At 38.6% G+C, this 12,042-nt stretch overlaps 1 protein-coding gene across 3 annotated transcripts in view; it reads left to right on the forward strand.

Moving 5' to 3' along the window:
* The window catches only part of TMEM132D (transmembrane protein 132D), a 260,656-nt gene that overhangs the window by 148,970 nt on the left and 99,644 nt on the right, over positions 1-12,042 (forward strand). For all 3 annotated transcript variants that reach the window (XR_008819574.1, XR_008819576.1, XM_056325404.1), the window contains exon 4: positions 11,012-11,195. Coding sequence is in view for 1 of the 3 variants with exons in the window: in XM_056325404.1 (XP_056181379.1) it covers positions 11,012-11,195 (184 nt within the window). In the remaining 2 variants the exon portion in view is untranslated. The remainder of the gene's footprint in view (positions 1-11,011; positions 11,196-12,042) is intronic.

Consider the following 12,042-nt stretch of genomic DNA (forward strand, 5'->3'; position numbering starts at 1 on the left):
GACCTAGGACTCAGCTGCAGACTTGTTTCATCATCTTGTCTGTATGATTTCATCATGGCTATCAGATTATCCCAAGGTATACACAGGGGAAACATCTGCTCAGATACTAAAACTGTACCATAGCTGGAGCAGGGAAGGGAAGGGGTACTGTATCTTGATTGTTACAGCCAAAGTAATTTCATGAATGTACCTTTTAGTCTACCAGGTCAAGGTTGGAATATTGATAAAGCAAAACAAATGTACATATTGCAGTGTATGCTCAGAGAGACCTGTTCCATACTGCCAACTTTAACATGTATAATATACAAAACAGGTAGGTATTTGCATATGCACTTAGTCATCTTCAGCTGATAGAAGTTGGTGTAGAACAATCTGTATATATGTCCATGTAATTCCCCAAATAGTTATATTTTACTAAACTTTTAATGTTTATCTTATCATTTATGTCTTTAGACCCTTTTCTGTATTGCGTGTTTTTTTTCATGGGTGTTTTGTTTGCCCTTATAGTACAGCAGATACTAATGACATTGATGAAATAAATGCTGCATTTTAAGAAGCTTGATTGGGCTGAAGCTCACTAGTGCTGGGCAGCTGGCAAATGGAATTGCGAAGGTGAATGGATGAAAAGCAGAGGTGGCAGTTTTCCGTTTAGTGCTGGTGATCAGATGGTGTTTTGCTGTAGGACAGTCTTGGAAATAGCCTGGCAGAACATGTTGTTATTTAATTTTCAAGTTTCTGTAAATGTAGTCTTGACATCACCTTCCTTAACTGCCTCCAGATCCATTCTTCTCACCATAACAATTTGTTTGTGAAAGGAGCTTTCTTATTGTTGCATATCAACTCTGTCTTTCAATTAAAATTGGACAGAGGAGTTTGTAAAATCACTCGTGGTGGAAGAGAACAGAAGCCTAACAGACATCAAGGTGACTTCTAGTTACTTGGTCAGGGTCAAGTTTCAAATCTTTAAGGGCTGACAGAAGACCGTTCTTATGCCTGCCTGTGTCTCTTACACATGGGTGTTAGTGTACGAAGTGCAGATCTAATCACTTAGGCTATCCCAGCATTTCTGTAAGATCACAAAAAGGACTCTAAATATTATGCCTCTTTGGAAAACCGGGTGAGAAAATTTAAACCGTTCAGACTTAATCCCACACTGAAGTTGACCCTGCTTTAAGAAAGGCGTTAGACCAGATGGCTTTTGGAAGTCCCTTCCAACTAAAATTATCCTATAGTTTTGTCATTTAAAAATATGTTTCAGCCTAAAGCTCTTTCAAAAAGCTAGGAGGGCAAGGAGGCAATGTATATATTCTCTTTTTATGTTCTTATTTTCCTCTCATTTTTCATTATTGCTTAAAAGGAAGAAAGAAAAGAGATTCTGGAAGCTTCTTTTATTTTAATATTAAGGAAGTTGGAAAGCATTTCTTTTTTTGATCCTAGACTTGGCAGATACTGAACATGTGGGTAAAAAAAATTTTTTTTTTTTTTTTTGTTGAAAAGAACTTTGCACTTTTGCAAGATGTATGAGTTCAGCACAAATACTTGCTGAATAGTTCACGGCAAAGGAAGTTCCTGTAGTTGAGGATACTAATCTCATATATTGGCTATGCCTTAGCAGATCTCTCCAAAGGCGGCACTAATTTTGAAATACATTGAGGCCTTGTGTCTTGTAAAATATAATGCTGCTTTTATGTATGATTGCATTTGTTGAAACAATGTGGACACTAATAAGCAAGGCATAAAAAAGGTATGTTATAGATCTCACCTTGGGGAACGAAATGGAGCTACATGCTAAGACACTGGATCTGCCACTCTGGATTTAAGACTACAGCTAAGTTTTTAAGAAGTGGGTAGGGGAGATAATTTTAGAATAATTTTGGATTCCAAAGTTAAGTGACCAAGCTGAACATCAAGGAGAGCAGCTGATGTGTGAAGCAAGGATCATAAAGCAGCAAAATGCTGCATCTTTGTGAATGTGGAAATAGTAACTTAGCCTGGTAAAGTATCACTTTTAGAGGAGACTCACCCTAGAAGTACCTTCTAGATCAGTTTCTCAATGTTTTCAGGTTTAAACCTTTTAGATGTATTACATTTGCTTAGAAAAATGAAAATAAGCACTGGATCAATGGCAGGCATGGTCAGCTTCAGAAGATGAGCAGGAGCATGCAATCATGGCAGGAAATAAGAGGTCAAGTCAGGGGAGTAAGACTTCTACTCTTCAGCACCTCATAGCCCCTTTGGTTGCTTCTACCTGGGTCTGTGATCACTGTCTGGAAAATGTTGCTGTACGCCCTGTGATTTAGACCCTGTGATAGGTACTCTGTAGTAGACAGAATGAAGGCTGTTTATACATAGCTTGCATGTTCCATTTTGTTGAGGGGGGAATCTTACAGGACCAGATTATCTCTTTGTTCAGATCAGGTTTGCCCAACTGCAATTGGGCGAGTTTGGCAACACAGTATTGCGTTAAGTCTCAGACCCAGCAAGTGCCTCCTGCACAGGCACATATATCCACATGAGCCAAGGACTTCCCTTGAGCTTGTGCATGGTCATCATGGGAGCAAAGCCCTTGTTAAAATTCTTGAACCCCAGGGACAGAGATAACATAGATCATCTATATGATTGCCTTTCAGTGCTATTGCTAAAAATTGCTAAAGCAGACAATTGCTAAAAAAACTTAACCTGAATTCAGTAAGTTTAATCCCTCATGTATTTAGGCACAAGAATAAATTTGCTGTTCATGTATATGAGGGTTTGTAGGTGGATAAATATTTGTAGGATGAGGAATGATTTTTGCTGCAGGGTAGCGTACTGAGCACAGTGCTTGATCTTGTGATTTAGTATGCTGGAATTACTCAATAGCAAATATTTGCAGCACTGGCCCTGTAATTTTTTAGTATGAAAATACTGGATCTCATTCCCTGCTGATCAGCATTATGTTCGTGTGATGGCTCCTGTTCAGCAAAAGTTTTCTTTCATTTTCAGGAGACAGTGATAGTGAAGTGATAGTGACAGTGTTAACAGGCTGGGAAATTGTAATGTGAATGAAATATGTAAGGCTTTTTCGGGGAACACTCAAGACTGGTATTGATCTGAAGGCTTAGGCCTGGAGGTCATGACGTAAGAGTTAAATTCCTATAGTGCTGCCAGTCCTGGGCAAACCAAGGGTATGGAGTCAATGCATCACTTCTGTGGGTACTGAAGTGTTATCTGAGGCCTCTCTACTTGGTTTTCCTACATGTAAAATGACTGTTACGTTACCTTTCTCCTATTTTTTGCTTTTGTCAATTGAGACAACAATCAGCACTTACTATAGTTATCTCATACGGTGTAGTATGATCCTCAGATGGATCCTGTAGAAAATTAACCAATTAATAACAATCATTTGTGTATGCTTGTTTTCCTCTTTTGCAGTTTTATCACACTTTTGTGTGAATTACGTTACATTTGTTGTTATTTTTATGCTGAGGACAGCAAAACCAGCAGGAAGAGAAACCCAGACTGACAGTGTATTTGCAGTGTTTTGTTAGACTTCGTACTGTCAGTAAAACTGTTCTTAACCCTGCAATTCAATCCCACCTGCATAGTGACTGCACGTTTTCTGCTGTTGCCTCGTGATTGGGCTGCTTCAAAAGTACTTGATGTTTACTGACTACCGTGTTGAATAATTTATTGAATGATTATTAGACTGGATGCAATAAAGTCAATGTTGATTTACCATTCCCTTAGCATAATGTGGTGGATGATCACTGGCTTTACTATGTCAAGAGGTGCTCAGAACCATGGTTCTGAACTGAAATGCTGGCTTGGTGGGAAATTGTGTTTTACATTTACATTGTGTTAAAAAGTTTGCTAATTTTTACCCACTTTTGAATGGTTTGAGTTAATTGGGGAAAGTGCTACCAACAGCTGGAAAGTTGTATAGTGAATAATTTATTGGAAAATAAATAAAAAAAAAAAGGCAAATAAATAATTCAGCAAATATTTCTCAACCAGCACTGCTGATGTCATGCTCCAGGGAGATGGATAGATTTTTTTTAATAACTTTATTACATGATTAGCAGATGCCTTTTTTGGTGATTTTTCTTGCTAGTTGGTTCACTTCATACACTGATTCCTGAAGAAAAATGACTTTTCAGCCTACCCATCACTGAATTTTTAATAGTAAGATGACAATGAATAAAATTAAATTTTAATGTACTGCTGTATATATCACCTTATCTTGATAGATCAATGGTGAATAATGATCTTTGCTGTACTGCAGTGTGCTAGATTCTACAGATAACTGTTTATTTAGAACACCCTCTCCGACCCTGTGAAGGTCCGAGGCCAAGCCCCATACCTCACTTCCCTTGTCTAAAATACTTCTTCCTTTCTGTTATTTTTTTAGACATGGACCAGGGACTGATGCATAGAGTATGTATATACTACTTCACTGGCAATATATGGTGCAGGTATTGCACCTTATTGTTTGCTTTTGTTTTAATAAAATTCTAACTTTTGGGGTAAACTCAAGCATTTTGTTTTCACCTGCAAAGGAGGGGTGGAAATCCTGCTAGCCTTGGCACCTAGATTCATACTTACTGAATGGATTTGGGTGATCAGGCATTGGATGTGTTGAGCGTCATTCTGGACCCAAGCCAGCTCCTCAGCTGGCAAAAGGCAATGTCATGCTGTTAACTTGTTATGTCTAATGTCCAATCTTGCAATATTTGATACTTGCCTTAAATCTTAGTCGTAGGAATAAAATAGTTCTCTAAAATTCTGAATTTTTTATCCTTTATAAAAACTTTTCTAAAAAAGCTGGGAATTATTCATTGATTGTACTCTAGCTCAGAAACCAGAAGGAAAAGACAACCAGAGTCATTAAAATAAAGAATGTCTCTTTGCCTGTAATATTATTTTGAGGGCTTTTAGCTTATGGCTTTTGTACATGCGAGATTGGTAAAAGAACCCCAACCTGGAGACATAATCTTCCAAAGGCTGCATATCAGTAGTGGAACACTTTTCTCAGCTTTGTCTTCCCCCATTGTATTGAAAAGTTCAAATCTGGCCTGAAGCAGACGTGTTTGTGTGCATTGTCGTAGGGCAGACCTACCTGCACAGGAAACCTAAAGGTAGCATGTTTTGATTGCCAAAGTTGAAGATAAAATACACAAAAAACACATTATAAGAGGGGTTAAATGTAGATGTGAAGTTTACATCATCATCATCCTCATCTCTTGTAGAGGGATTTTGAAATCACCACTGGCTGAATTGGAAGAAGTTATCAGCACTTCCAAAGCAATGGCTTAGTGTGTGGTGATGAGCACCAAAGAAAAGCCCAAATAAATTAGCCTACCACAACACATAGTGTTCCTTTCTCATCCCATGCTTTTTATTCCTCAGATGTCAGTGTTAGGGTCGTCTTGTCAGTGATCCCACATTTTTTACTTACACATCCTATACACATAATTTTTAGGATGCTATGAGACATGCCAAGTAGAAGTAGTTTATTGCATTGCAAGTACCTGTTTATGCAGAAGAGATGTGATCGTGATCTCTCTGACAAATACAGAGAGGAATGCAAATGTGTTCCCCTGCCACAACAGTTTGATGCTCATGTAAAGGCTTTTTAAAAACAAACAAACAAAACCTCATAAACAAAATTATGCCCTTTCCTGAAACCAGCATTGGGGGTATTTGTTAAGACTTCAGAAAAGACTAGCCAGGCATTCTTTTCTTGATGAGGATAAACTAAAATATTATCAGGATCATTTCCTGACTACTTTAAATATAGATGTAACGACTGACAATGGGAGAAGGAAGATTGAAACTGTGTTTTCTTTTTTTTTTTTTTTTTTTTTTTTTTTTTTTTTTTGTTATTGTCTACACGAGCTCCATTTCCCATTAATCTGGATTTTAAGGTGTTTCTCACAAAGCACCTACACATCTCAAACCTCTTTATTTATTTTTCTATCATTCTCCTTTTATCTACAGTTCACAGAATTTAATTTTCTATTTTCTGTCTTTCACATTCTTCTGTAACGGGTCATTTTTCTTTTTCTCTCTGTGATTGTATTTCTTAATTTCTTCTAGTTACCTCTTCCTTTTTTTCCTCACCCAAATTTGGTTTAGATGGGAAGACAACACGTTACTCTGCTGCATGCTCTCAGTAGCATTGCAAAATGGATAAAATCCATGGACTTCTGGCCCTGCTAGGGATATGCTGCTATAGAGGAGCAGAAGTGTAATGCTTGTGTGCTATAGGGGAGCTCTAGGTTTGGGGAGAGATTATTAAGCAGAAGGTGAGGAGGTACAAAAAAGCAAATATACCAGAGGAAAGGCTGATTCTTTAGTGGTCCTTTGAATTCCCTTTGACCTCCTCATGTTTAGTTAGGAAACAAGTACTGTTAAGTGATGATGTTAGGAGTCAAAGCTTGCAATTCCAAAAGGGATGAGCAAAAAAGGTTTGTAAAACTGCTTTTTGTGAAATTGTTTAAATTCTGAAGACATTACCATAGGAAAATCTTAAAAAAAAAACCCAAAATTGTTTCAGAAAATTGTGTTTTGTTAAAAAATGGCAATATTTTGTTTTCACTGCTCTTTGTTATGCCTTTATTTTACATCTCATGTTTTATATCATTTCCTACCACACAAGGAAGAAGTTATATTTAGCACATATGGCCGCTGCTGGCACTGTGCAGTGGCAGGACAGATGACAGCAAACCTTACAACCTTTCTGCAACTCAACTGATAGAGCTGGAAATAGCTATCATGGTGTTTTTATCTGGTGTGACAACAATAGTGTATCATCTTACTGTTACCCAAGGATTTGTACCCATTTTTAAATAACTTTATTTCTGAAATGCTACCTTATTCAATTTGTAGTGTATAAATCATCTTACCCCTTTTTTCATGGGAAAGTCATTTTCAGTTTAATTTTATCTTCTGTGAAATGGGGATAATGGTCTTCACAAACTCCCTCATGGGAGTCATGCTGTGCTGCCATCTCCCTTCTCTCATGCTAGCAACTTTTCCCAGTTATCCCTGGAAGCACTTCTTCCTTTGCTGAGCACTTCTGTTCCACCTCTTAGGTTGGCCTGTGCAGCATTTCTGGCCACAGACTCTTTCAATACCCTGCAAGAGATGTGCTGGAGACCTGGCTATGTGTGTGGAGGTAGAAAAGAATAAAGATTTACGCCTTTCTCTCTTCTCCCGAAGGCTCATGTTATTTAGCATATTCATGGCTTTAGGCTTCTTGTATTGTTACAGCCTTCTAAAGACAGTGGTAAAACTTGACACGTCGTATTATGAGAAACATTACATGCCTCATCATTTTAGGAGGTTCAGAATGAGTCTTGTTTTGTGAGCGTTATATAAAGATCAAAGCTGATACACCAGCTAGTGAAATCAGGAATGGGATACTTGAACTGAATAACTCTGCCAACATGCAGTAGCTATTCTTGAATTTACAGGGTGTCTTCTTCAAAACAGCGTGTTGCAAGGCATGCCATTCCTAGAGACCCGGAGGAGTGGCTGGTTCTTCCTCTAAAGAAACCTGGCATAATGGCAGAGGTGTTAGCAGTTGGTCAAGGCCCTTGATACCAGCCGCTCGGATTGAAAGGTACTCACAGGCCGAAAGGGCAGAGGAAAGATTTTGTAAAAAATTTTGCCCCAGTCAGGGATGTGTCAGAAAAAGCAGGCGCAGAATAGCTTTGTAGAGGCAGGAAATACTGTCCTAGAGACAGGACTGAGTTTTCCATTGTTCTTAATTTGTCAGCTGCTTGACCTTTTGTTAGGCAGGAAATAAAAAGCGGATTAATAAATACAGTACAAATGTGTCTGTACTGTCCTGGCTGATAGGAGGAAAGACCAGAATACTCTATTCCAATGAAGCTTTCTTCTTTTTCCTGTCTTCCTTGCCTTCAAGTTGGGCTGAGACACTTCAAAAATGTGTCTGTGTGGCACACAGCTCAGCAGGGCTCTGTTCGTGTGGGGAGTTTATCGGCACCACAGTGAACTCCATTACAGTTTAGCTCCCAGCTATAAACAGCAAAACCCTATGTGAGGGGTTTGACTTTAGCGCAAAGAACTGTTTGGCTCTGACCACTCCTAAAGTCAGTTTGGATTGCTGTTGTGAACCATTGGGTTTGTCCACCCTAAATTGTCTAATTGTGTAGCCTCCCATACAATGCTGTTGCTGTACCCTTGATAGCAATAATGGTTTTAGCATTATGAAAGACAAGCTGCCAACATACTATTGCATTATAGTGACCATAAAGTGTATGCCTACCTTGAGGAGGATTAGGTAGTACATCATTTCAGGTAGCAGTGGCTGACTACCCAATAGAGGTACTCCTATTGTGCAAGCAACTTTGATTTTAAAAAAACAGCCACAAACATTGTTATGTGACTCAACTCTGTTAATGAATACTAATTGTCCAAATTTCTCCATTTACATTTTTTAACTAAATTTTGTGAAGGGTAACTTTGGGGCTTCCTTCTCTGTTGAAATATTTCAATTGCTGTAAGTGCTTAGGAAGGCTGTAAATTGGGGACACAGATCCATGGGACTTGTACATGGAAAGATCATCATAGTAAGTGATGAGTACAGTAATTAAAAAAGGTTCCTGACCTGGTGCTGACAGCCTGGGACTGATCATAGGTCATGCAATAATTTCACATTTTTTTTATACATCTTTAGTAGCAGTAATGAGATTCTGATTGATTTTTCAGGTGCTTTGTATCTTGTCGTTTGAAGATGTTTAGTATTTTTAAGAGGAACTAGTTCAAATAATTTATATCAAAATTGCATTTGGCAGCAAAGTGGAGGGTTTTTTCTACAAGAAATGCTTCATTAAAATATCCGCTTTGAAGGAGAAATCAAAACAAGTATTTCCATTCTTTTGGGGTTACTGTAGTTCTGCCATATGGGCTGTAGTTCAGGATTATAAGGAACATGCTCCACTTCTCTCTCCTGATCTTTTCCACTGTTTTTCACTCCCTCCTTTGTTTTCCTGTGTCCTAATCCCTTTACTGCTTTTCTCCTAATCTCCAGCATACTTGGAAAAGATTAAGCGGATTGCCTTTTTTGACAATCGTTTGATTTTTCCATAGTATTCTGCCCTGCAGTCCCCTCCTTTGCAGCAGTCCTTCAGTGCTGTTAAAGGATGCATTTCTGGTGGCAGCACCAGTTCTGCAAAGCCAGTGTCTGGTAGCAGCAGACACCAATGCAGTAAATAAAGGCAGGCACCCTAAACACAATCACAAAACCAAGGTTCGTTATATGAAGGTATCAATTCGTTCTTTAAAGACAGACTGTGGTAGAACATACTGTACGAAACAGGATCACTGCCAAACATTTATAGGCAATGCATTTGCCCATTCCTGCTCATAAAATTAAGGTAACTGAGTTTCAGTAGTCATAGCTGCATAAAGCAGCTTTCTGATCCTACCTAGTGAGAAATTGTGCTCTTTTTTGTTGATTTTTTTTTTTTTCTCCTGACATGGAGAGATGAGGAATTGAACACAGTGTATCCATTAAAATTCAAACCTTAAAGATGATCAGATTAAACTCTTCAAGCAGTGGCTTTGGTTAAAACATTGGATTTAGCCAGGATGATAAAAGTATCTGAGTATTTTGGGAAGAATCCCAAATTGGGGCTGTTGTCATAACTGGCTTCATAAGAAATATGCCTAGTTTTAGCTCTTTTTCTACATGAGCCGGGAAAACTGGCTGTGTTTTGGGCACATTCTGGGATTCACTAATCAGTTGCTGAAATGTTTCCTATTTCTTGTAGTTGCGCTCTCCAACAGAAGTGGCTTGTGACACTTCAGTGCTGTGCCAGTCTTTCTCTCCTTTAGTATTATCCCACTGAAAGAAATTCTGCTCCTGCCTTTTCTTCCCTCCACACAAACATGGAAGATGTGGTCAGCCTTCAGTGCTTCAGAAGTACAAGTACTTTCATTGTCATTGCTCCCTGGATTTCTGCACTGCTAAGAAATTCTGCATTCCTCAACTTTACAGTAATTTGAGTATTTTCTTGTCTCTTATAAATGACACTCGGCTATGGAGCTCACCTTGCTGAGATACACAATATAAACATCACTGCATTGTTTTTGGTACAGTAGCTGATTTTATAACAAGCTGTGCAGGAATTGCACCAATAAGCCTCTCTCTTTACATTTCTGCTTTATGGTATTCATTTATAGGAACGATGTAACCTTAGGAAGGACAGCCTGTAAAAAACAAATAGCATTCATTGATAAGGTATCAGTAACCCCAATGTTGCCAGAGCATCCTGGGGAATCACATCCAGTAGCACTTTATTCTTTTCTGGTGGTTTTTTTTTTACTCAAAGTTCCTGGCAGGATTAGCCAGTATTAAATAATGTAGTTTTGTAACTCTCCTCTCCCACAACAAGCTCAATTATCTGTAATTCCTAGTTTAGCAAAGGACAAAAGGAGCTTCAGACAGACATTCATAGCAAGGTAACAGTATAGCCAAAAATTAATTCCAAGTTTTCCAGTCTTCTGCTCCCTGCTGCCCTGGTTCATGGACCCCATCCTGAGCTTTGCCCCCTCTTCCATGCCTCTCTTGTTAAAAAGCAGAAAATACTTATAATGCAGTGGCTTCCCATTTCAAGGAGGGATTCCCTTTAGATTTGCTCGTGTTTCTTTAATAGGGAGCAAATGCAATGTGCTTGTTAAAAGGAGAGCCTCGGAATCAGGATTTTTAGGCTGTAGCTTTAGCCTTAGCTTTACCTTGATCTGTTTTTGTTTCTCCATCTGTAAAATGGAGCAGTGTTTAATGACCCATTTCACAGAGTGTTACTAAGCCACTTGAATGTGTGGGAAATACTCTGAAATCTTAAGACAAGTGCAAATGATTAATTCATTATTAAATCCATCATCCCACCAAATGCTCTCTTTGGAAGACCCTTAATCCAATATTTTATTAATATAAAAGCAATTATATTGCTGGCTTATCAGTCATATGGATGGAACATTTCTTTTTCTTTTTTCCTCTCAGTGCGGATGGTCCTTCCTCTGAAATCATGCAGATTGATTTTGAAATTGAAGACCTAACTGACCTACCTGGGACCCAGCTCATCACGTGGCAGGTAGAATATCTTGGAGATACAACATCTGATCTAGGAATCTCCAAGATCTACGTAAACCAGAAGGACCTGGTAGGAGTTCTTCCTTTGGCTATGGTAAGAAATTGTCTGGCATTCTGCAAGTTTGTAATCATGCTTTACAGCTGTAATGTCTGAAAGATGCAATCTGTTGAAAGGAGAGGGAGGGACAGAAAGTTTCCACACCTCGAGAAACAGATACTAATTTGTGAAGTTTGCTTTGTTCAGCGGTGAAACTGCCAGGGGAGAAACCACAGCTTCCCATGGAAGGCCCAGTCGTGCTCTCTTTGACCAGTACACTGACTTCTGGGAGGCAGAAACTGAGTCCATGGTATTTCCAGTGTTCAGAATTCACTCTTGTTGTGTGGTATGGTATTCCACACAACGTGGTATGCTTGGACACTCAGTTCAACATGTCTTACTTGAATCACAAGGACTCTTACATTTGGTCTAGTATTTAAGGACTTCCTGAATCACAGTTTTTTTCAGGTTGTGAATTCTGACTCCATATTCATTTGAGAGTGAGAAGAGAAATAAAGTCATGGTGTGACTTCTGAGTAATTTTTAGTTACCTGGAGAACACAAAATACAGTACGTAGCCAACTGTCTGTTCTACATAAATGCATTCAAATGGGTTGCCTCAGTGTCACAGTTAAAACTGATCCTTTAGCCTTGTTCTTACCTGGAAAAACTGTTTGATACCCAAATTTCAGGCACAAACAGAGATTTTGTGCATTTCCTCTTCTCTCCCCATTTTCCATTTCTTCATTGTTAGAGATGACTTGTACTTGTCTAAGGTCTGGCTGTGCCCCATTTTTGTTATTGGACAATCTGTTGGAAAATATTGGCACATTATTATTTAGCACTGAATGAAAAACAAAAATAAATTTAAAAAAATGTAACCTGGATGTTTGCCTAGTGATAG

The sequence above is a fragment of the Falco biarmicus genome, chromosome 1, assembly GCF_023638135.1.
Source record: "Falco biarmicus isolate bFalBia1 chromosome 1, bFalBia1.pri, whole genome shotgun sequence".
NCBI classification, from domain to species: domain Eukaryota; kingdom Metazoa; phylum Chordata; class Aves; order Falconiformes; family Falconidae; genus Falco; species Falco biarmicus.